Source organism: Callithrix jacchus, chromosome 10 (assembly GCF_049354715.1).
Source record: "Callithrix jacchus isolate 240 chromosome 10, calJac240_pri, whole genome shotgun sequence".
Taxonomy (NCBI): Eukaryota; Metazoa; Chordata; class Mammalia; order Primates; family Cebidae; genus Callithrix; species Callithrix jacchus.
In genome coordinates this window covers 109,240,616-109,266,372 of record NC_133511.1, presented here as the reverse complement: position 1 = coordinate 109,266,372, position 25,757 = coordinate 109,240,616, and the positions used below count along the sequence as shown (strand labels likewise).

The following is a 25,757-nucleotide window of genomic DNA, read 5'->3' as shown; positions in this document are numbered from 1 at the left end:
TGAGGCAGGATAATTGCTTGAACCCGGGAGGCAGAGGTTGCAATGAGTTGAGATTACACCATTGCACTCCAGCCTGGGTGACAGAATGAGACTCTGTCTCAAAAATAAAAAAGAAAAAGAAAAAAGCAAATTTAGGGATGGGAGGAGTCCCTTAAAAACAACTCTCACAAGTTACATTATTTAATTGTTTTTGTGGTCAGCTGTTCACTGAGTTATTTAGAGAGCTAGGGGGCAGGGTATGGACTGGGGCAAGTTTCGTGAGCACGGACAGTTATTTTTCCTCTTTCCCTATTCACTTTGGTTTAATCTGGCTTCTCTCATTAATTGACAGCGTGAGGAATCAGTGGGTAATGCCATACTAAGCTTCCAGCATAAGCTCCCCTAGGAATTTGGCTTTTTAGGCAGATTCCTAGGGAACCTGGCATTGCCCATTTGCACACATGAAATTCTAATCTAGAAGGAAAAAAGACCAAGATGATTCTACTCACATAAAGAAGTGTACCTTCTCTACGTATCTAGGGATCTTATTTGAGCAATGTCTAAATTTGAGGAATAAATAGGCATCTTATACAGATACAAAGACCCCCATAGGATCTCTGTGTATTCTCAGCTTTTAATGTGCTATGGGAAAGGTACTTTTAAAAACTGGTAATTGATATTTAAAAGCAATTAAATTCATTATGTTTAGAATAACTACAATTATGTAACTATATAAGGTGTACTATTTTCTCAACAACTATATATATTTTAAAAAGCTACCTTAAGAAAAATTTAAACTACATCCTTTAACTAAAAGAACTAGATTTCAAATCAGCTTTGAGGAAATACTTAAGTTTCTGATTTATAGATTGACTGTCATAGCTTTTAGCTCTGATACTGAAGGTTAAAAACTGCAACTAAAGAAACTATAAAAAAAGAAAACGTGTTTAAATTGTGAAAGCCTAGCTTTGATTTCCCAATGTGATCGCATCAATCATAGAAACTTAAACTAAAATAGAGCTTAAAGTTTACCTAGTCCTATACTTAATTTATAGTTACAAGAACTTCTTAGGCTCAGATAATAGATATTTGCCCAAGATCACAAAGCAAGTGAGTAGCAGAGCCTCCTACCTTGATAACTGCTTTTCCCGTGACATTGGCCACCAGGAAGTTCATGGCAATATCTTCACAGTTCATATGGGCATCTACCCAGTTCTTGATATCCCCAGGCATTTTGTAGGTATACAGGTAATTAAAATACTGTCAAGTGAGACAGAAAGAAGAAATATTAAAAGACAGCAGTTCCCTTTGGCTGATAAATAAGGAGCAGCATAGGCAAGGCATGGGGACAAGATTTCTCTCATAAGATTAAGCACAGGGCCGTATTCATAGGAAGGATAAAAGAAAGTATTAGAATGTCTTTGGTCAAGTGACCAAGCATGTTCAATATGGTCATTCTTCTTCCAAAGTGTGTGCTTTTTAAAATAGAAGAAAAATAAAGCAATTCTAAAACTACCATATATATGAAACAGTGTAGAAATTAATGGGTCAAAAAAAAAAGCATACGTAGTCTACTACCATAAATCCTATGAATCATAAACCTCAGTTTTTGTTTTTTCATTTGCTTTTTGCAAAAAAAAAAAACCATTCCTGGATCTAGAGACCTGAAAACTGAGGGCAGCAATGCTGAGCTAATGACACACAATCGATATGAATTCAGCTAAATTAAATGAACTGTGTTGAGTTGAACGGACCTTTCTCCTGACATCAGTTCCTATGCTACTGCTGACAACAGACAAGTTATTATTGTTTAATTGAGCCATAAACTCCCAGGGAGCACCCTACCATTGAACTGAATATTCTAAAATCAAATGCATATTCCCCAATCTCTCCCTAATAAAAAAAGACAAAACCATAAAGTGATGATTCCCAGAAGACAGGAAGTACAAAAGACTAATAAATACACAAAAGGAATTTCAATCTTACTAGTAGTCAAAGTTAAAACAAGAAAATTCTTTTACATATTAAAATTGCTAATTTCTTTTCTATTAAACATATTTCATGCAACAAAAGGCATGTAAAACAGTTTTATATTTTGCTGGTGGGAGTGTAAACTCACAGAAACAATACTGAAACCAACAGACACATATACACATACACATATACACAGACAACATATATATGTTTAGAATATTCACAACATATATATGTACATGTTGTATATGTATATATATACATGTATGTACATATACCTTTAAAAAACTCAAAATATTCATTCCCTTTGATAAAATTATTCTATTTCTAGGAATCTATCACAATGGTCATGAGTACAAACAGTTATGAAAATGGACATCAATCACCAACATCAGATATTAAGCATTATCTAAAATAGCAGAAATTTAGAAAGAAATATCCGAGATAGTAAAATAGTTATATATGACTTCTAAAACATTAACATAATGTATCTTAATTATGCTAAGAAGGAAGAGTTTATGAACAAATGTTAATGGCATGAGAAAAGCCTCAGAATACAATACATGAAGAAAGCAGGCTAATGAGAATATTTACAACTGTCTGTGTGTATGTACAATTAAGTAAATAAATAAATGGCAAGCGGGAAATAGCACCTGAACGATAAAATGGCTATCTCTAAGTGACAGAATTACAAGTAACTTTTCTTCATCCTATTTTATGTATTTTCATATTTTCTGCTCTGCACGTGCATTACTTTTATAATTAGAAAAAGGATAGCGTTATTTGTAAAATGCTGTCACACAATATGGCTTTTCTAAGCCCTCTCGGCAGGAATGAAAAACTAAATTGGATCAGATAAAATGTGTATCATTCTCTCAGTTTTGTCAACTTGCCCCAAGACTGTGCCCCCTTACCTTGTGATAAAAAGCTGCCCCCGTAAGCACCATGGACACTTCATTCGTCCACTCAGACTCATACTTCCACTTATTCATCTCATGGTCCCAGAGATGCAGACGACCCGGGTAACCCACCAACCGGTCAGGAAATTCCCGCCAGACCTAAGAACAGACGCACAATAACAATCAAGCCCCAGTTCAGACAGCAATCAATCGGTGCTGAGTTATCCAAACAGGTATCAACAGACTTCCTAGATTCAAACAATTATAACCTAAGAAGGTCATAATGGGCTTCTAGAGATGTTTCATCAAACAGGTGTGAGTTATTCTGCCAATAGTCAAAGACAGATGCTGATTCTGACTTCCTCCCAATCTTCCTGTATGTGCTTGGGAATTTCAAGTAATGTGGGGGTAACAGCTTACTGAGTTGGGCCAAGGTAGGCAATCTCTTAACATATGATTAATGAAATAGGTTCCATTTTTAATGAATTCACAAAATGAAGGATAAATGGAACCCTGCAATTCAACTGCCCTGATTTGTATTAAATTGGTAATTACGGTAAAAACTTATAATAACGTCTCCATTTCTTTAAAAAAAAAAACACACATCTATTTCTCTTGAACATATACCCATTCTTACGACCTATTGGAAACCTAAAGGATAGAAGGGCTGTCTGATTCTATAATCTGTAACACAATGAAAACAAATACTGATTTCCATATCTGGAAAGGTCCTTACATAGCATTTTGTTGGATTAAGCAGAATTCGGTATACTGGGGATAAGGAACTTCCAATACCTTCTCCCATGTATTTCTGTGTAATTTAGTTTGACTTTGAAAAGATCCACACCATGAAGGAGTGTGACAATTTGCTGGCTGGTCTTGGTGCCTCTTCTCAGTCTCTGTCGCTAATTCCTCAACTATCACCGGACTTCTAAATGATGGAGTTCCTGAGAATTCAGTCCTAGGTCCTATCCTCTTCTTCAAACTCTCTTTCTTTAAGTAATCTCACCTAGCTTCAATCACTTTAAATACCATCAATAATCTGGTGACCTCTAAATTTATGTTTAGCCCCGAACGTTCCTAAGATAGCCAACCACTTAGTATCTCCATCTGGATAAACAAACCTAACATGGCCAAAACATAACTCTTGATTCCATATCCCCACACAAGTCATTCTCCCAATCTTATCCATTTCAATAAATCATCCAGCCAATTGCTCAAACCCAAAAGCTAAGACTCGGCCTTTATTCCCTCCTCTCCTCATATTCAATCCATTAGTGAGTCCTGCTGGTCTACGTCTATCTCTTGTCACCTCTAGTGCCATTCCCTCTAGCCCAAATCACCACCGTTTCTCACCAAGATTACTGTAGCCTTCTAATTTGTCACCTTCCTACCATTCTTGCCCTTCCCAAACATCATTTGCATAGCATCCCTAAAAGGATCATTCCTAAAAGAATATTAGGGTATTCTGCACAGGGTAATTCAACCAGTGCCTTCTATCTTATTTGATATCTATTTTAATAGGGTTATTTTCATCATCAATTTCCCTAAATATATATCAAGATCATATGATCATATGCCAGAGCAAATAGAGGCTTCCCCAACACACGAGTGTTGCTGAGTCCAGAAAGGACACTTTATGCCATTCCCTAGGGCAGAGCCAGTGTGTTAGGACCATTTTAAGTTTCCTAGGGTTGCTGTTAACAAAGAACTACAAACTGTGGGACTTAGTTCTGAAATTAGTCTTAAGTTCTAGAGGCCAGAAATCTGAACACAAGGTGTTGTTAGGGCCACGCAACCACTGAAACATGTCGGACAATGTTTCCTTGCCTCTTCCCAGCTTCTGGTGGCTGGCTGTCAATCTCTGCCATTGCTTGGCTTATAGATGCCTCCCTCCAACCCTCCATCTTCACAAGGCCATCTTCCCTAGGCCATCTTCCCTCTGTGCAAGTCTATCTCTGTGTCTAAATTTCCCCTTTTGATAAGGACATCAGTCCATGAATCAGGGCTCACCCTGACAATATTTTAACTTGATTAACCTCTGCAAATACCCGATTTCCAAACAAAGTCACATTTTGAGGTACTGAGGATTAGGACTTCAACAATTCAATCCATAACATCACTCCGAAAATATTTAAAGAAAGGTCCCACCTTCGAAACAAAACAGAAAATGGCTTCCTACTGCACTGAGAATACTATCTGGACTCCTTCACATGTCACAGAGGACCCATCCCTCTTGCCTCTTCTCTCACCGTGTCCCCTCACACTCCAGAGGCCCTTCTGTTCTTCAGCCACCACTAGACCTCGAGCCCTCTGCTCTTTCTGTTTCTTCTGCTGGAGTGTTCTAGCTCTTCCAAAGCCTTGGGTCCTTCTCATCCATCAGGTCCCTATTTAAATGCCGACTACTTTGAGAGGGCTTCTCGAACCTTCCTTGCTGAGGCAAACAGCACCCCCAATCAGCCACTCCTTGCCACACCCCCCAATCCCATCCTTTTCTTTATCAGACTTTTGATTGCACTGTTATCTTGGTTATTTATTATGTATTTTCCTCTCATAAAATTTAAACTCAAGGTGGACAGAGACCGTTTTATACAGTGTGGTATCCTAAGCACAAACGACAGTGCCAGGTACGCAACATTCCACACACAGTTGTCTAACGCACGAATGGGCAGAATCGCAGTGACTAAAAAGCCAAGAATGAAAGAAACCAAAAGTCCTTTTCTTCACAACCAGAGCGAGTGTACTCCTTAATTCAGGAAAGAAGCCTGCAGCAGTACTGACCAGCAGTTACCATGAATAATAACGTGATATCCATGGTGTGTGAAGATCACAGTCCCAATTCCTCACTAAAGCACATGTTGTGACCTGCTTTTCCCGAAGCAGGTCAAGGGGCATTTTTGCTGAGACACTGGATTGTCTTGTCCAGTCCTCCCTGTCACCATCTCCATGCTTTTATGGAATGTCTGACCCAGGTCTTGGGCGTGGTCTGGAATCATGAAAAGAGCTTTCATTTGTGTGAAACCAGCTCACCTAACAGGGCTCTCAAACCCACAACCTTGGCCTCATTAGCACCATGTTGCAACCAAGAGAGCTAATCAACCACAGGCATCATCATAATAGCTGCAGACAAATGAATCCATGTCAAACATTTTCTCAGATGTGTAATGCTGCTGCTGTGTTCTCTCTACTTCGGAGTCTGTATTTCAGCAGATTAAAATAATACGATACTATTACAGTTTTATAGAGCCCAGAGCAGCAACACAGTATGTGAGCCGTAACTTCTGTTTGTTTTGTGGGCCTGGGCAGATGCCATGAAATGTGCTGCCGGCTTCCTTTTCTCAGCACCTGTGTTCAAGTCACATCAATGCCATGACCACTGATTCACGGAGTTAAAGAGATTTCTGAAGGGCCCCAGGCACACATAACTAAACCCCAGAGATACCAAAGTGAAAGAAAAGGAGTAGGGCATGGGGAGGGGGCATCCAATTTGGTTGGCACTTCTGCTGAAGACGGAAGTTGCTTTTCTCCCCTTGCTTACTTTGAGTCAACAGAGCTCTCTACTCCATGCAAAGAAAGTTCAGATTGCTTTCCCTAGGGATTCTTCTTTACAAGTCCCTCTTCTGCAGCCATAATAATAACATTATTATTATTGGCTCAGTTGTCGAGTCCAATGCCGTTAAGATTTCGGTCCTCTTACTGTTGGCTGAAGTCACTTATCAGATTTCTCTCAGGGACTTACTTTGGTGACAATGAGTCAGATGCTGAACTATGTGGCTCTAAAAGGTATCAGAAGTGTCCTGAATTTCAGGTTGCTTTGGAGCCTTTAGTGAGCGCTGTTCCTCATGCAGGGCCTCTCAGCCCTTGAGTGATTCCAAGCAGCTGGATACAATCAAGATACCATCCTTGTCACTTCATCTATAACTCCGCAGCTGACTACAGGATCAAAACGGAGTGAAACAGAATGGGATGGGCCCTTTCTAATTGAGCCCTAGTGTAGTACGAAGTCGATTATGTATACAGTAAAGCATTTTCCCAGCCAGACAAGCAAGAGCGCAAACTCTACCCTGTCTCTTCATGGCTACCCACCCCTACCCTAATTCAACTTTTTTCTTTTTAGGTCAGGGAAATGCTCTGGGTCAGCCTTTTGTCATTACTGCCAGATGCCTTTATATATTGTGGTGTGGGCATTTGAAACTTCACAGACTATCCCTGGAGTTGTAGTAACAGTACTTCCACGGTTATATTCAAATCACAAAGTCCATAGGAAGTTGTCTATACTGCTGAAATCCTCCATATATATAGTGTGCTTGTCTATTTTAAATTGCACATATCTTTGGGGACAGAAGCCTATCTCTGTTAGAATAAACTCTATGCCTAAATTAAAGACTTAGCAACAATTTGGATAGTCCTTCCATTTGTGGCTACCCCACACCACTAGTCAAATGGGGATTGTAACAATGTAAAACCATCCTCCAACTGTTTCTTTCCATTCTAACTTTTATAATCTTGGTCCTAAACACCTCTTACCTGATTATGGAAATGTTCTGCTCTCTAGCATCTCAGCTGTGCTTACTCGGCCATTTTCCAAGTTCTTCCTTCTTGAGCCTCCTAAGGGCTTTTGTCGCATTCTATTACTATAGATAGGATCAAAGATTATCTACCTTTGTATAAAAGCCCACAGGAGGCAGCCTAGTCTGAGTCTCACACCCTATAGAAAGTGTACCAGAGGCACATGGTTAAAGTATGTCCAGGAGGCTCTGCCATGGGTGAGCTGTGTAACTGACCTATTCAAGGTATCTTGCTTTCATTTTGCCATCTATATAATGAGGGCATTATATATATTGAGTGACTTCCAACATCCTTTAACGGCTAAAATCTTGTATCTTCCTCCTCACTGACCTGTTCCCAGGGAACTAACCCACCAACTGTGATCTGTTTCAAGTTGTAAGTTTCTAAACAGCACGGGCTGCATTATCTAACTTTGTTTAAAATGCCATACACATCTAAGTACCCAATAAATGGTCCTAAAAAGAGGATAATGCACTACATTCTAAGCCAGCTTAGAGAGTGCATTTTCAACTCAGGGTGTGTGCTAACCGCAGTCAGATTCAGGAAACAGACCGGGGGGGAGAAGGGGGAAGGTGTAACAACAGGTGGTGCCCATCTGGGATGTTCAATTATGAAATCATGGGTCAGCACCAGGAGAAAAGCCACTCTCTGAAGTGGCTTCTACAGTCATCACACTGTCAAAGGCACAGTTCCACAGGGATATTGCTACTGCGTGAGGAATGTATCAGGACTCAGAACCAAGAGACAGACTAAGAAGCAGTGAGGGAAATGGAGTGGTGGTGCAGTACATGGATCCACGGTGCGTCTAACTGGGAATGGCTTCACTTCCTTCCTTGCACGTACCACCTGAGTTTGGTCAATCCTTAACCACCAAAGTGCAACAGAACTCTACAAAACAGCTTAAACCTTGTTGTCACATTCCTGGCTCAGCCAAGGCAGAGCACAAGGAACCCAATATGCAAAAGCATCTTTGAATTAGTGGCCCTTTTTCCCTTCAGGCTTCACCTTTCATGCTGCCCAGATGGGGAAGGGGCAGCTGGCTGGCCTCCAATTCAGAGCTGGTTTCCACAGAGGAGCCAGTTATAGGATTCACTCTCAGCCCTCTGGGAACAAAGCTCACCTTTTATTTTTGGAATTTCCTGAAATGAAGTGGAATGAAGAGACTGACTGGATTCATTTTCAGCTTGTGCTTTTAACTACACTGGTACTTGGCAGTTTTGGTCAAGGAAGTGCTTTGCAAAAAGTCAGAGACTTCGTTCACTCCTGGGACACAATTCAAAGCTGATACTAGCCATCTAGAGCCAAGGAGCCCAGAAGTTGTCATGTAGAGTTCCCTGATGCTAACTAATTTTGACAAACACATGGACAAACTGCATTATGGATTAAGATTTACCTTTGAGATCACTTTAGTCTGCCTGAGAGACCTTCCCAACCCCAGGCAGGAGCTTGCCTAAAATAAGACAAGCAAGAAAACCAATCACATGGGCAGGCTTCTGGGGCTTGGCCAGCATTCCCATTTGCCCCAGTCTGGGTAGAGGTTCGTACATTGGTGCTAGGGCGCCTGATCTCCATTCTTTATAAGTTCCTTTTTAAGGCCAGGGGCCATGATGATGGCAAAGACACAGACTGGGTTTGGCCATAGTTGACAGAAAAGTCTGTGCCATTAAATCTTTCAGTAATTACCACTACTGTGAAGAGACTATCAAAGAAAGCAGCTTTAAACATGTGCTTCATCCTTGTATCTGTACCACCTCACCAGACGGCATAACCATGAGCCTTCTGTGGAAAAGAAGAAGACTCCCACTTTGGCAGTTGGAGCTGACGAGTGCTGTCCAAGCTATATCAGAGATCTGAGACCTCAGAGGTCATACAGAAGGCAGAGATAACTTGGTCCAGTTCCCTCACTGCACAGATGAGAAAACTGAGACCTGGAGAGATGCGGTTCTCCCAAGGTTACAGTGCTAGGTCAATCCTAGATTGGCCCTAACTCCCAGTCCAATTCTTTATTCATGAAGTCATCTGGCTTCCTACCATGCTAATTCTAAAAAGCACCTTACTGTCCCCAAGCCCCGTTCCTCCTCTGACCACAAAGAAGTCAGATTATGGCATCTAAAATTACATTCAGGGTCAGTGTTCTTCAGCTCTGTGGTGCCAGTGGCAGATATGAAAAGAGTCACAGGTGCCTGCTGAATGACCACGTTTAGAATAGAACCAGGTAGGGAGAGGAGGTAGGCAACATGACAAAACCCTTTGCTCCCATCAGTCCTCATTTCTAAGAGCTACAGGCTCTTTGTGTGTGTGGTTTTCATTTAGCAAAGAAAGCCATATGCTCACACCATTAAAAGAAAGAACTGTCAGCTGTGCAGCACACTAGTGAGACTCCACATCTAACATCTGAGGGTCTACAGGAACCTCGTAATCTCTGAGGCTCTGGGGCAGAGAAGAAAACACAAGCAAAAAGCAGCCAAATGAAAGATTAACCCCAACTACTATTTTTCATGAGGCAATGAATCTCTTGGGAGATAATAAGAAGGGAAGGAGAGATATGAGTTTGAGGGGAGGGGAGGAGGAGGAAGAGATGGGTCAGGATCAGGTCGTGGGTGTTCTAATTTTGTGCTCCCTAAGACCCAGTAGAGATGAAATCACTTTTATTTCCATAACCTCAACTCCAGTGTGGGTCACACTATTTCTAAGTCTAATCTCAGGAGATTGCTTAATGAAGTTAAAAGAATAGTCGTCACAAGACAAACGATGATTCTCTTTAAATTCTGCACAACCAGTGGAAACAGAGCCTTCAGTTTCTTATAAATAACCATTGTTGAGCCTTCAAAGCTTCAAGTTGATTTTGGTGAGGCTCAATTTAAACGACCAGGGATCAAAGATATTAGCTCTGTGCACCAAGGAGGAAATAAACTCCTAACTTCAAGTAGCTGCCCTGGTGACTTCCATCACTTGCAGTCAGGGACACTACCGCATAACTGGCCAATGCTCTTTGTTTTCTTATTGTCACGCAAAGGTAGGAAATGGCATTGACCACAAACTCAGTAATCCTGGCTGGCTTCAAAGCATAAATCTGCTTCCCAAATAATTATTTAATGCATTAATTCACCCTAGTGCCCTATATGTGTCCTTAAATCCCATAATCTCCTGGTGGAGAATCAAGCAGCAGGGGGAATTTTTCAGTTTACTTATTTATTTATATCCCATCTATTTCCAAAAAATGATTTGGGGTCGCTTATAATAAAAGGCAAAACTAAAGTCCAAAATATCATAAGAGCCCTCAACATTATTAAATATATATATATAAACATACAGCTAATATATATATACATATATTTAATGAACATATAGATATAGGTATATCTCCAGAAATGCTACATCTATCTTTAAAATCTTAATGCTGATATTAAGTTCTAGAAAGGCAATCCAACAGGAAGCTAAAGTCATACAAGTTCAGGGATGGAGAGATTTGAGTGTTCTTATTTTATTAATTCATTTACCCATCTGACTCACAGATACTTACTAAGTTTCCAATATGTTATAAATTAAACATTTTAGTTTGAGATAATTATAGATTCACATCCAGTTGTAAGAAATAATGCAGAGTCTGTATACGCTTTACCCAGTTCCCCCAACATCTTGCAAAACTATAGTATGATATCACGACATGATATTGACATTGAGAGAATCAAGGTACAGAGCATTTCCACTGCTACAAGGGTCCCTCCTGTTGAACTTTCAAGACACAACTGTGTCCCTCCCTATCCCTGACTCCTGGCAAGTACCCATCTTGTCCTCCATTTCTATACTGTTGTCCTTTCAAGGAGGTTATATAAATGGAATCATACAGTATGTAAACTTTTTGGATTGGCTTTTTTCACTTGGCACAATTCCCTGGAGAATCATCCAAGCTGTCCTGTGCATCAGTAGTTTGTTCCTTTCCATTGCTGAATGGTATTCCATGGTATGCATGAAGTTTTGGCAATTACAAATGAAGTTGCTACAAACATTCACATATAGGTTTTCATGTGAGCATAAATTATCATTCCTCTGGGATAAATTTCCAAATGTGTCATTGCTGAGTCCTATAGCTGTTGCATGTTTAATTTTATAAGAAACTACCAAAATTGTTTTTCAGAGTGGCTGTACCATTTTCCATTTCTATAAACAATGTATGGGTGATCCAGTTTTTCTGTATCCTCACTGGCATTTGCTGTTGCTTGTATTTTTTGGTTAACTTTAGCCATTCTTACAGGTGTGTAATGATGTCTCATTGCAATTTTATTTTGCATTTCCATAATGGTTAATGATGATGACCACCTTATTTGCCACCTGTATATCTTCTTCAGTGCAAAGTCTGTTCATAGTCTTTGCCCATTTTTTAACTGGATTATTTGTTTGTTTGTTTGTTTTTACTGTTGAGTTTTGAGAGTTTTTAAAAAACATATCCCAGATGTCTAGCCCTTTGCTGGATATGTGGTTTGTACATACTCTCTCCAAGTCTATAGCTTGTCTTTTCATCCTCTTCACAAGGTCTTTGACAGAGCAAAAGTTTTAAATTTTGATGAGGTCTAATTGGTCAATTTTTCCTTTTATGGATCATGCTTATGGTCCTGCCTAGCCCTAAAGTCTGAAGACTTTCTCCTTTTTTCCTAAATTTTTATGGTTTTATGTTTTACATTTAAGTCTGACTCACTTTCAGTTAATTTTTGTATAAAGTGTGAGGTCCAGGCCAAGGTTAAATTTTTGCCCATGGATGTCCAATTTTTCAGCACCATTTGTTGAAAAAGTCAGCAAGGAGAAGACCAGAACTTTTCCACTGAATATGGAATACAGAATCATTATGCTTTGAACAATCCCTTACAATTCTACTGACTGGGAGCATATATAAATTCAATGTCCAAACACATCAAATTTAACAAATATTTACTGAGCATCTACTATGTGTCAAGCATTTAGGCATACAGTAGTAAACAAGGGAGACACAATTCTTGCCTGAATGGACTACACTGGAGAAGAGGCTTTCAATCAATCCCAGATCTCTGCTGTGGATGTATTTAGTGGCCCTGGCTGTGAGAAGTCAGTCTCTGCCTTCCCTCCCCAAGCACAGAGTGTCAACATGTGGTCATGACCTCCACCCAACCCCTCAAATCTTCAGCCCAAAGACTGGTTGGGAACCTAGACATATTACTAGTAATGGTTGCCAACTCTTGATCTAAGCCAGCCAACAGACAGTAGCAAATATATTGCAATCATGATTAATGTGAACCCTAGGCACCAATTTTCATGCACCAAGAAATAAATGTGACCTGAGAGATGAGCTGTAAATATCACACTGATTAGTTCATCTTGCTTTCTGCTCATTTCAAGCTGCGACATTTCTAAGGTCTGGGACGACTCTGATTCTTCAAGTTTTCTTTCTTTTTATTCTCCCCAAATGTGGAATCACTATTGTCTAATGCAATAGCAATCACCAACCACTGCCTGAAACTCACAATTTTGCAGGCAGTTGTATAATTTTGCAATGAATGGGTGCAGCTTCATATTCAGGAGAAAGGACAGAGCTTTCCTCCAAAAGCTACATGCACTGCCCTCTTGAGTGAACTGGGGAGTTCAGGCCTGGGGCTGCTCTGGCTTCCCCTGGCCCTGGGCCCAGCCCTGCCCACACATCTCCTTGGAGCATCTCTATCACAATTAAGGCAGATAAGCAGTCTGTGAAGACAAATTCCCCACATCCCCAAAGCATAAGCCAAATTCTGAAGCTCTGAATTCCTGAAGCAGCCAAAGCTCCCCTGTAATCAATCCCAATGAGACAGCAGGCAGCTTTTGGAACAATAACCCTCAAACATATGGATCCTTTCAGGGTTGTAATATCATTGCAGCTATCTCCTTTGGAACAGGGGGAGGGAAAGTACATATTCTTTAAACCATCAAATGTACCAACACCTCTTTAAAATAACGATCCGATATTATGAGCACTAGTTCTCAAGGCAGAGATACAAAACCAGGTGGCCTCCATGGTGCTGCTGACAGGAAAGATCCTGAGGTGAGGCGAGGGAGTGGAACACACAGTGCTGGCTATGGAAAGGTCTGCAGGGCTCTTTCCTCACCAGGGCTGCTTGGCACAAAATGGAAAACATACTAAAGCCAATGGAATGGCCTTATTTGATATGGGGGTCTTCAAGGAGGAGAGACCCTCAGATGGGCAGATGTGCCAGCAGGCAGTCTGCGCCCTCCTCTGTGGGCAGAGAGGCTGCTGGTCCCACACTGGATGTTTCACTAACGGCTATGTAAACAAATCCTATACTTGCTGTTTTAATTTGCTCAGTGGGGAAGAAAAAAGTGCCACTCTCTTGTAATTCCCAACTGGGTGCTTTTTTCAACGATCAGATGTTATTTCAATGTTCAGCATACATATTTGATTTCCTTCCCTTAACATTTGTTTGACTTGTTTGCCAATGGGAACTGGGTGCTTTAGAAGAGCTCTGAGAGGTCAGACTTCACTAAGGTTTCCCTCAGCACCTCCCTAGGCTTCTGGCCCACTACTTGGGATCTTCTTTCAGCAGCACTTGCTGTAGTCTCGGCACACATGAACTATTTTCCCTCCAAGTCCCTGTGAGTCTTGGGGGTGTAAATCAATGCAAGCTGGAGATAGGACAGACCTAACAGATTATTTAGTTCTCTTACAGGCTCAAAAACAGGGAGCCTGAAGCAATGTGAAAAATACTCCAGGGAGATGATCCTCTAAGAAACACTGACTCACCTCTGACCATGGTTGGAATTCCATTTGCCTCTTTTGGGAAGCTCTAACTGTACCTGACAGGTGGGAACACTCACAGAAATGAGCTGTTTGGCCCATTCTCTTCTAAAGACAACAGTCTCTATAATGGCAACCCTTCAGGTACTTCCAAAAAGTGAAAAATGGAGGTAATAGACGGAGAGATGTTCTTTTTGATATTGTGCTGATATTATGGCCAGGCTAAGGAAAGGTCTCAGAGGAAGTGTCACTTTACTGAGATATATACACAGGCTCAAAGAGAGCTCAGAGCCATCCACTTAAAGGCCTGAGGCACACCACAGGCCTAAGAAATTTATAGTTTTCTAAATAAAAGCTCAACTTTGGCAAACTGATCTTAGTTACACTATAAAGCTTTAATGTCAGATCTAGCACAAAAGCTGATCCAGTACAGCTCTGGCAAGGTTTGACTTTGTGCACGCCAAAAACAGGTCTGGCTCACTGTGAATTCCAGAGCCGGCAGCACACCAGCAGTTGTGCAAGCTGACTCCCAGACTAGATCCGTAGTGCACTCTGGATATAGGCCACCACCCGGAAAACAGAAAGAAAGACTAATTCCCAATCTTCCCAGTCATCACTAGGTCAGATTAAGGCTCAATGATCTGAGTCATACAAGAGGTCAAGGAATGAAAATGAAAATCTAATGTGGGGGTTCCCACTGAAAGCTACAAGACTTTCAGTAAGTATATTTACTGGAAGTAGATGTACTACAGGTATGTACCTTGTTTTTTGGTTCCTCCATTAGGGATACCCCCTTTTTTATTAGTCTCAGCTATGTAAGTAAGAACCGAGTTTCTCCGTGCCCAAGATGAACTCAAAGGGTAAGCCTTTCCTAGAGCCCATTTATGGCAAGATGAGACAGGAGGTTCCATGTACCATAAAGAGAAATCCTGCAGAGGCCCTTCTGGATTCCCAACAGACCAAGGCACATTTTCACATTTAGGATTCTGAGGTGTAAATCTAGGGAGGTAAGCAGTTAATTTCTTATCCAAAGGATCATAAACACAAGCCTATGAGAAGCATGTCCAAGGCTTGTTTTAAATTTTTATTTTTATTTCATTTGAGACAGGGTCTCACTTTGTTGCCCAGGCTGAAGTGTAGTGGCATGATCTCAGCTCACTGCAGCCTCAACCTCCCAGACTCAAGCAATTCTCCCATCTCAGCCTCTTGAGTAGCTGGGACTACAGATGAGTGCCACCACACTTGATTATTTTATTTTTAAATTTTCAGTAGAGATGAGGTCTTACTATGTTGTTCAGGCTGGTCTTGAACTTCTGGCCTCAAGCCATCCTCCCACTTTGGGCTCCCAAAGTGTTGGAATTATAGGAATGAGTCACTGCACCCAGTCATCTACTAGTTTTTAAAAGAGGTTATGAAGTCTAATTATAGGATATGTCATTCCTGTTTTTCAGTTGTTGTAGTGAGAAGAGACAAAGTGGGATTGTTTATTTAGAATTGCATTCTGTAATCTCTCCTACTCTCCTGGATACACATATAGACAGCCATGAGTTTTACTAATTCTGTTTAAAATATAAACGTTACACAGCATTTCAGCTCTGGAATTCTCCAATTAGCAAAGTCCCCTCATCACTAATTAAATCTGAACTATTAAGTAAGCTGGTCTTTCCCCGCTCCTTGGTTCTTCAATTCATTCAAACACTAAGTCTATAGATTTTTCCACTACCACCATCTCCAGTCTCTGTAACCTCTAAGTCACCTGTGATCTGACAGCTTTTGCCATATACTTCTCTACAAACCTGTAACATCTCTTTTCTGCCTGTCACTTTAAACTTTTCAGTTGACCTCTTAGCCTGCGCATCCGCTGGACCTCTATTAACCTAAGCAACCTAGCTTCCACTGCTCACCACAACAAAATTCCCACTCTGCCACATCAATCTGCTGATGGTTCCCCTGTGCTACCACACACATCAAGCTCATTCTCCTTTGGTGCCTTTCTTCTTGGTGCTTACTGCATCAGGAAACCCCACTCAAAGCTGGTTTTATGTTCTCACACACAAAAAGAAAACCCACAAAACTGGGCCATTCCATGCTATTTTGCGGTCTTCCATGGTTCTTTGAGAGTATTTACTTGCTACTACCTTGGGAAGTTGTGAACAAAGTAACACAAACAAATTCTCACAATGTATTAGCACGCCGGAAGTTTTACCAATGCTACCACCTACAGGATACCCGGGTTGTAAAAGGGAGAGCGTCACTATTTTGTGTGCCTAACAACACACAGTTGCTCTTAGTGAATTCCTATTTTCACAAGAATAGGAATTCATTCCCTGACTTTATAATAAATATTTTTAGCCAAGAGCATTTCACATCTCTCAGGTGAAAATGCTCAATACTTAAGTGCTACTAATAATTTTTATGGCTTGAAATGAGGATCAAAGAATGAAAGGAAAAATAAATTCACAGATTCATACATTCAGCCAAGTCTCCATGGCTCAGTTTCTGCCACATGTTTTAAACTGCCTCTCCTAAAGGCGGGGGAGGGGAGGAGGAATAAGTTGCTTTTTATTTCCCAGCTCTCAGATCTGAAATAAAAACAGACAGACTTGGAAAAAAAAAATCAAACATTCAAGTAACACTATACACTGCTACTGTTCCCCTAGGAGTCCCTCGCAAATGAGTATCAAGAACTCAATAGATACTTTCCTAGTAAAATACATAAACAGATAAATAAATTATCCCTGGCTGAAAAGAATTTCCACATCTGGTAGCTCACTAGAGCTTGTCAAACAAGTCAGAAACACGCAGGGCCAGAGAAGATCATTCCTAGCTCCTGATTTCAGGGCTGGAGAGAGAATGGAACATTTCCCAAAGCCTTCCAACAGGAAATATGACCCATATAAATACGCAAATAACCCCTCTGTTTTCCTCCAATTAAATAAATAATGATACCCAGTATTCGGTCCAAATGTGTGTGTGCTCAAGTCACAGATGCTGGAAAAAGGGCTTTCCTACATGGTCTAGCCTTTCACTCCCAAGAACTTGCTATGGTGTGCCTTTAAGCATTATATTCAATGTACATTTAACATCCCGAAGAAGTAACTTAACCTCTGTGCACCTCAGTTTTCTCAGCAATAAAGCCTGAAGTGACAAGATGATCCTAAGATCTTCACATTCTGACACAGTGTTTCTTTTAAACAGAGCTTTCCGACTGGGGTGCTCCGAATGGATAATGAGCATGTAAAGATCTAATCCTCACTCATCAGTAGGGAGGCCTCAGGATGAGTCACATCTAGTGTGCCACAGCCTTGTCTGTGTATCCCAATATAGTGTATCGGCATCACCTATTTCTGCAATAATTTGACAAAGGATGGAGAAAGCACTATTGTGGCTTTAATAACTTTCCCCTGGAAAGTGATCCTGGAGTTCACTATCAATTTTCAAGCGAATAGATCTCTCTTCATCATTCATCTTACATCTCTTCCCTCTTACACTAGGCCCAACTTTCTTTCTCATAGCTCTCGGAAGTGTGCAATCTGGGAAGTGGCCTTTAATCACTGCTGTATGTTCCTTTAGCAAGACCTGGAGCCAGTTGCTTTAAAATGGTCTCTGTAAATCAATTCTTCCAACCCTTTAACATAAGCACTGCCTTAGGATGTCTCTGCACTTGTGAAAAGCATGCTGGAGCTCTAGAATCTACACACGATTCCTCAGTACAGGAGTCATTACAACCCTGAACGAAATAAGACCTGGTGTACCATATTGAGCTCTGTCTCCTCCATTTAAAATAACTTCTTGTATTCTTTCTCTAATTTCAACATGCCTTTGGCTATTACCTGCAAATATACCCTTATCTTAACACACACAATCTCTCTGTGTTCCACAAGAAAGTGAAAAATCTGACATTTTTTCATGCATTGAAGTTTGGCACTTTTCCACACAGAATCATACCTTACAGATTTGCCTGTTCTTCTGATTACTTAGAATCATCACACCCAAAGGGATCTCAGAAAGTTATTTGGTCTATTCTTCTGTGTCCAAGAAGAACTGGTAAAACCACTTTAAATGCTGGGGGATTGCTGGCTTCCTTTTCTAAAAAATTCCCAAATGGGAGACTCCTGTCTTCTTAAAAATTCTTTGGGGCAACAGCTCAAAAGGTCTGCTGCATGATTTCTCTTTGATTCTCATACAGTAAATACTGTGTTTAAACCATTTTTAATTTTAAGTAGGATAATGAATTTAACTATTACAGAAATGATAAAGGCTACAGAAAAAAGAAATAGAGATGCTTATTTCGGAGAACAAACAGGGGGATATTTTGATTATGCTAAAGGTACTGAGGTAGCTAGACTTATCTAACCAGTTTAGTAAGAACATTAAATCCACAGTTGCAGATATGCCTTCTTTTTAGGTAAACATGCAACATTTACCAAAATAAACCTTTTATAGGGCCATATAGTCTCAACAAATTCCAAAATAATAAAATCATAAGTATATTTTCTGACCACAGTAGAATCAAACCAGAAATCCATAAAACAGTTAGCTTAAAAATTTGACAAAAGTAACCAACATACTTTTATATAACTATGGGTTAAAGAAGATATCACAATGGCAATCAGAAAATATTTTGAGCTTAAAGATAACAGAAATATGACACATCAAAATTTGGAAATGTTCCTAAGGCAGCAATTGAATAATTTATAGCTTTAAAGGCATATATCAGAAAAACGAATATTGAAATCAATGATCTCATCTATCAAGTCAAAAGGCTAGAAAACAACAGCAACTTAAATTCATCAAAGGAGAGAAATTAATCAAGAAAGGAGTAGTAATTAAATATAAAAAGAAGCACAAGAGAAAAATCAACACAAATCAGAAGCTGAGACGAGGTACAGTGGCTCGCGCCTGTAATCCCAGTGCTTTGGGAGGTTGAGGCAGGAGGACTACCTGAAACCAGGAGTTCAAGACCAGCCTACAACAACATCATGAGACCCTGTCTACCAAAAAAAAAAATTAGCCATAGTGGGACAATTCTGTAGTCCTAGCAACTGGGGAGTCTGAGGGGGGAGAATCAGTTAAGCCCAGGAGTTTGAAGTTACAGTTAGCTACAATCGCATGACTGCACCCCTGTCTGGGTGACAGAGTGAGACAGTCTGTCACTAAAAAAAAGAAAAATCATTTCTTTGAAAAGATAATGACATTGATAAACCTCTAACAAGATTCATCAAGAAAGAGATAAAACAAAAATTGCCAGTATCAGGAATGAAAAAGAGTATATCATTCCAAATCTTATAGGCTTTAAACAATAAGAGAATATTATGAATGACTTTATACTAATACATTTTGTAACTTAGATAAAATGAACAAATTCCTTGGAAAATGCAATTTATCAAAACCAACACAAGAAGAAAATCTGAAGAGTATTAGAGGCATTAAAGAAATTGAGTCTATAGTAAATGCGCAAGAGTATTGGCTGGGAGTGAAGGGAATATGGAATGGATGGGAGAAGAAAGTTACAAAAATCAACCATAGTCTAGAGCTCGAGCAACAGAAGCAAAGAATGTGGCAGCTCTGCATATTTTCTCCTCTCCTTATGAATATATACTTGGATATATAAACCAGTTTATTTTTCCTCCTTTCTAACTACTACTTGAAATAAGAAGTATTGCTACAATTTATTCCAGTTATACAATTTATATACATTTATACTATTTATTCTTCGGGTGTTTGTGGTTGGTTCAGCTTCTTGAGTCTGTACATTTATGTCTTGCTAATTTGGGACATTTTTAGCCATTATTTCTTCAAATATTTCTTTGGTCCCACATTCTTTCCCTTCTTCTGAAATTCTAATGACACAAATGTTACATCTTTTGTGATTGTCCCACAAGTCCCTGAAGCTCTGTTCATTTTTCACCAATCTATTTCTTCTCTGTTGTTCACACTGGAGAATTCCTATTGATTTATCTTCATGTCCGCAAGTTTTTTCCTGTTATCTTCATTCTCCTATTGAGCCCGTCCAGTAAGTTTTCAATTTTAGGTATTGGAGTCAATTTTAAAATTTCCATTTAGTTCTTCTTTATATCTTCCATCTTTTTACTGAGACGTTCTATCTTCCATTTGGTTTACCAAGTACTCTTAATTGCTTATTAGAGCCTTTTCTGTGATAACCTTTTAAATATCTTTATCAGATAATTCCAACATCGGTGTCATCTTGTTGGCACCTGTTAATTATCTTTTCTCATTGAAGTTTCAATTTTCCTCATTCCTGGTATAATGAGTAATTTTGGAACATTCTGAGTATTGCTATGAGACACTGGATCTGTACATTTTCTCTGTTGGTCTGTTTTCTACTTCACTAATTTTAGCATTTACCTTGCTTCCTTCCTTCTACTTGCTTAAAGTTTAATTTACTCTTCTTTTTTTAGGTCCTTAAAATGGGATGAACTTTTAGTCACTGTTTTTAGATTTCTCTTCTTTGTATAATATAAGCATATAATGCTGTAATTTCCCACTAAGCACTGCTTTAGCTGGATCCCACAATTTTTTTTCCAGTTTTGAAAGAGTTTACTTACAATAAAAACTATCAATTTTAAAGGTATAATTCATTGAGTGTTGACAAGTGTATATAATGATATAACCACCACCATATCATAATATAGAACATTTCCATCACCTGAAAAGCTCTTTCTTGCTTTTTTGCAGTCAATCCCATCCCCTAGCCCTGGCAATCTAGCTTTTTCTACTCTAGAATTTCATATACATGGAATCATACAATAAGTAAGATGTCTTCTACATCTGACTTTGTTAACTTAGCATTACACTTCTGAGATTTATTCATGTTGCTGCATGTATCTGTTTCTTTTTTATTACTGTATAGTACTCCACTGTATTGATATTCCACATTTTGTTTATCCATTACCAGTTGATGTTTCTAGTTTAGGGATCTTTTAAGTAAAAGTCTTTGTGCAGACATATGTCTGCACATATTTATTTCTTTTGGAAGCTGGGCCATATAAAAAATGTATCTTTGGCCGGGCACGGTGGCTCACGCCTATAATCCCAGCACTTTGGGAGGCTGAGGCAGGTGGATCATGAGGTCAAGAGATCGAGGCCATCCTGGTCAACATGGTAAAACCCCATCTCTATTAAAAATACACACAAAAAATGTATCTTTAACTTTATGAGAACCTGGTAAACTGTTTTCTAAATTGGTTGTACCAGTTTATGTTTTCACCAGTAATGTATGAATTCAAGTTGCTCCACAGCCTCACCAATACTCAGTATTGTCAGTCTTTTTAATTTTACTAATAGTCATCCTAGTAGAGATAGAGTGGTAACTCACTGTACTTTTAATTTAAAATTGCTGTAATGACTATGACATTGAGAACTTTTTTCATGTTATCTTGTGTCTCTGTATCATCTTTTAAAAAATGTTTCAAGCAGTAATTTTTGCTCAATCCACCTTTTCCCCCCTCTGTTTAATCCTATTCTCTTTCAGCTTTTTAAAAAATGTTATTTTAATTGAAAAGTAATAATTGTATATATTTATGGGGTGCAATGTGATACTTTCATACACATATACATTGTAGAAGAGCAAATCTGACTAATTAGCATATCTATCACCTTATTACTTTGTGGTGAGAACATTTAAAATCTACTCTTTCAGCAATACTGAAATATAATACATATTATTATTAACTATAGTCATCTTACTGTGAATAGATCATCAGAACTATTCCTCTAGTCTAACTGAAACTTTGTACCTTTTGACCAATATTTCCCCTTTCCCTGCCTTCCTTCCCAACCTCTGGTAACCACCATTCTACTCCCTACTTCTATGAAGTCAGACTTTTAGATTCTACCTTTAGTGAGATAGTACAGTATTTGTCTTTCTGTACCTACCCTCTAGATAGCATAATGCCCTCTAGATTCACCCATGTTGTCAGAAATGACAAAATTTCATTCTTTTTTCAAGCTGAATGGTATTCCATTATGTATAAGCATCACATTTTATCTGCTCATCTGTTTATGAATACTTGGGTTGATTCCACATCTTGACTATTGTGAACAATGCTGCAATGAATAGGAGAGTACAGATATCTCTTCAACCTACTGATTTCAATTCCTCTGGATATATACCCAGAAGTGGGGTTGCTGGATCACATGGCATTTCTATGTTTAGTTTTTTGAGGAACTTCCATGCTGTTTTCCAAAATGGCTGTATCAATTCACATTGCCACCAAGTGTGCAAGGCCATACATGTGTGGCCCATTTCCAAACTCTTTATTCTGTTTCATTGTCCTGTATGTCTAAATGTACACCAATACCACTGTCTTGATTAATGTAGCTTTATAGTAAGTTTGAAAATAAGGAGTGTAAGTCCTGTAACTTTGTTCTTTTTTTAAAAATTGCTTTGGCTTTTTCAGTTCTGATGTGTTTCCATTTCAATTTTAGCTTGTCAATTTCAACAAAAAGCCTTCTGGGATTTTGATTGGATTGCTTTGAATCTATACAATTTGGGGAGAATTTGTATGGTAACAATAGTGAGTCTTTGGATTCACAAGCACAGTATGTCTTTCCATTTATGAAGTTGTTCTTCAATTTCTCTCAGCAACATTTTTTAGGTTTCACTAAACATATCTGGCACATATTTTGTTGAATTTTTAAAATATTTCCGTTTTTATGCTACTGCTAGAGTATAAATGACTTTTCTTGTAGCTTTTTGGAAATATAGTTGATACACAATAAATCACTTAAAGTGTATAATTTGCCATGTTTTGGCATCTGTATACACCATTACCCCAATTAAAATAATGAACATATCCATTTCCCTTAAAAGTTTTTTTGTACCCCTCTGTTATTCGTCCCTCCTGCCCTTTATAGCCTGACCCTCCCCACTTACCTTTCAGACAACCACTGATCTATCTCTAATATTAGTTTGTACTTTCTAGAATTTTATATGTATATAATCATAAAGTATGTTCTCTTTTTCATCTTGCTTCATTAGCTCAGCATAATTACTTTGAAAAATGTCCATGCTATTGCATTTATCAATAGTTACTTCTTACCTGTTACTGAGCCATACTCTACTCTATGGATGTATCACAATGTTTATCCAGTCAACTGTTGATAGACATTGTTTTATGCTCTCTAGTTTTTGCCTATTACAAACAAAAGCTGCTTTGGATATTAGTGTACAAGTATTAGTGCAGATACATGTTCTCATTTCTCTAGGGTAAATCCCCATGGGAAGAATGGCTGGTCATGTGGTAGTTGTATGTTTAACATTTTAAACTCCAAACTGTTTGCCAAAATGGATGTAACCAGATTATGGATCACAGTAAAGTAGAAGGGCATACAGACCAGAATAATCTTTTTTATATCTTTTCATACATGTGTTGGCAAGGGAGATTTGTCTATTCATCAAATGTTACTGAATTAACTACTGAATGCAATGAACTGGGTTAGGAACAGAAGATATAACAATGAATAAGATAGCCATGGTTTCTGCCTTTTGCTGCTTATATTCTAGAAGGAAAAAAAGATATTATAACAACATAATTCACAATTATTGCTCACAAAGAGGTACAGAGTACTCTGAACCCAACTAGACTGGGGACTCTGAAAGCTTCTTTGAAATAGTATCAGCTGAGCTCAGTGTTGAAGGACGTGTAGAGATTAACAAGATGGATATAATTCCAAGTGACTGTGATAACACCACAAAGCAGTAGTTCTGGGTTCCCATATAGCTCCCCTAAAGTGCAAATATTTATTCATTTATTCCCTCTATCAGTCAAGTCTGCTCCCAATTCCTGCATGAAAATCAATCCTAAGCTTCAACATAAAAAGCAGGATTCAGGCGCATCATGGTCTTTTGTCTTTTGATTCAACACTAAACTGAGTTCCTTCTTCAAGATAGAAATGTCCCTTCTGAATAATGAAAACAGTCTCTTTCATGAATCAGAATAGAATCCTGAATGGAATAAGGACAATAGCAGTGGTAGTCATGATGATAACAGCAGTAGCAGTTAACACGGCACCTGTAAAGAGCACAATCTACTGTCCATTACACAGGAAATGTACTTACTGCCCTTTGGTGCTTACATTCTCAAAGAAAAAAAAAAACACTAAACAACACAGTTCACCATTATTTGCTCACAAAGAGGTATAGAGTACGCTGGACCCAACCTAGATTAGGGAATCCCACTTTCCACGTGGAGGCACTATGTAATTTCACCCAATGCACATGATAACCTCATGAAGTAGATATTGTCATTACCATTTCATTTTATATAACAATGAACTATGATCCAGAGAGATTAAATAATCTGTCCATCATCATAAACTGGTCAGTGATAGAGCAGGAACGATGGTAGGAGATCCTAGAAAATGTATTTGTTTTTCTTAGAGTCAAAATAATTTTGTGACAGGCAAAGGATATGCTGATGGCTGTAAGTACTACTTCTGAGGATCACTGATCTCTGGCAAATGTAACTCACAGTAAAATCCTCAGGGAAGACAGCATGTTATCAAAAAAAACTTGGATTTTAATCCTAATTCTTCCACTGATTAGCTGTGTGACTATAGGCGCATTATCTAACCTTACTTAGTCTCAGTACAGAATGAGAAAAAAGTACCTGCTTTGCAGGCCTGGGGCAAGATCGTAAGTCATGTATGGAAACACTCAGGATGTTGATAGGAACATAGTCAGTTGCATAAAAGGTAGTTATCAAAGCTGTTCCTTCCATAGCATCTGGAGATACTAACAGAGATAAGACTGCTTCCTGATTTCACTCTTCTAATAATTACTTCGTTAGAGATAATATGGAATCAAACACAAGTAATCAGAGGAAAGAGGTAAAGATGTAAGATCAGTCCCTTTAAGTTCTGCAAAACTTCCTTTCATTAACATACTCTAAGTTGCTTAAAACAAACTCAGAGTTGAAAGAAATCCTAGGAAAACATTCAGCCCACCCTTCTTTTAGTAGTCTTCCTTTAGACCAACAGAAAATACTAAAGAGACAGCCCTCTGTCCATCTTGGCCATGTCATTTGGAACATTCCTTTTTTCCACCTCACTTTTACCACAAAAATAAACATATGGGTAGAGTTTGAAGCCATTATATGCAATGAAGAGAGAAATCACTGGCAAAAAAAAAAAAAATTAGTCTTTTTGCCATGACTTGGCTAGAAAAACAAGTAGGCAATTTGTTTTAAAAATGGGAATAATAGTATACTAACTATCATCCAACACCCTAGACACTATGCTGTAAAAGTCATCTCCTATGAATAAAAATAAATCCAAAAAGATGAATGTGTGCTTTATGAGCTACTCTCAAGCCTTTCCTTGGCCAATAACTATATCACCCAGGGCATCGCACATCAATCTACTTCATAACAATTTCTTTTACACTCAAATGAAGCTACATTTTTTAAAAACTTGGGAAAAACTGAGCTTTGAATTTTTGGTGGTGGTGATAGTGTTGGGGGGAGTAGATTCCTTTTCCTTTCTTTAAAACCTACCTCCAATTTAAGTGTTTAAAAATAAATTTCTATAATAAATATATGTACTAAATATAGCTT

At 38.8% G+C, this 25,757-nt stretch overlaps 1 protein-coding gene across 1 annotated transcript in view; it reads right to left on the bottom strand.

Moving 5' to 3' along the window:
- Positions 1-25,757, bottom strand: part of EXT2 (exostosin glycosyltransferase 2) — a 151,790-nt gene that overhangs the window by 9,694 nt on the left and 116,339 nt on the right. Inside the window, exons 11-12 of the mRNA XM_002755201.7 lie at positions 2,868-3,011; positions 1,111-1,239 (exon numbers count right to left, since the gene is read on the bottom strand). Of these exons, the coding sequence (XP_002755247.2) occupies positions 1,111-1,239; positions 2,868-3,011 (273 nt within the window). The remainder of the gene's footprint in view (positions 1-1,110; positions 1,240-2,867; positions 3,012-25,757) is intronic.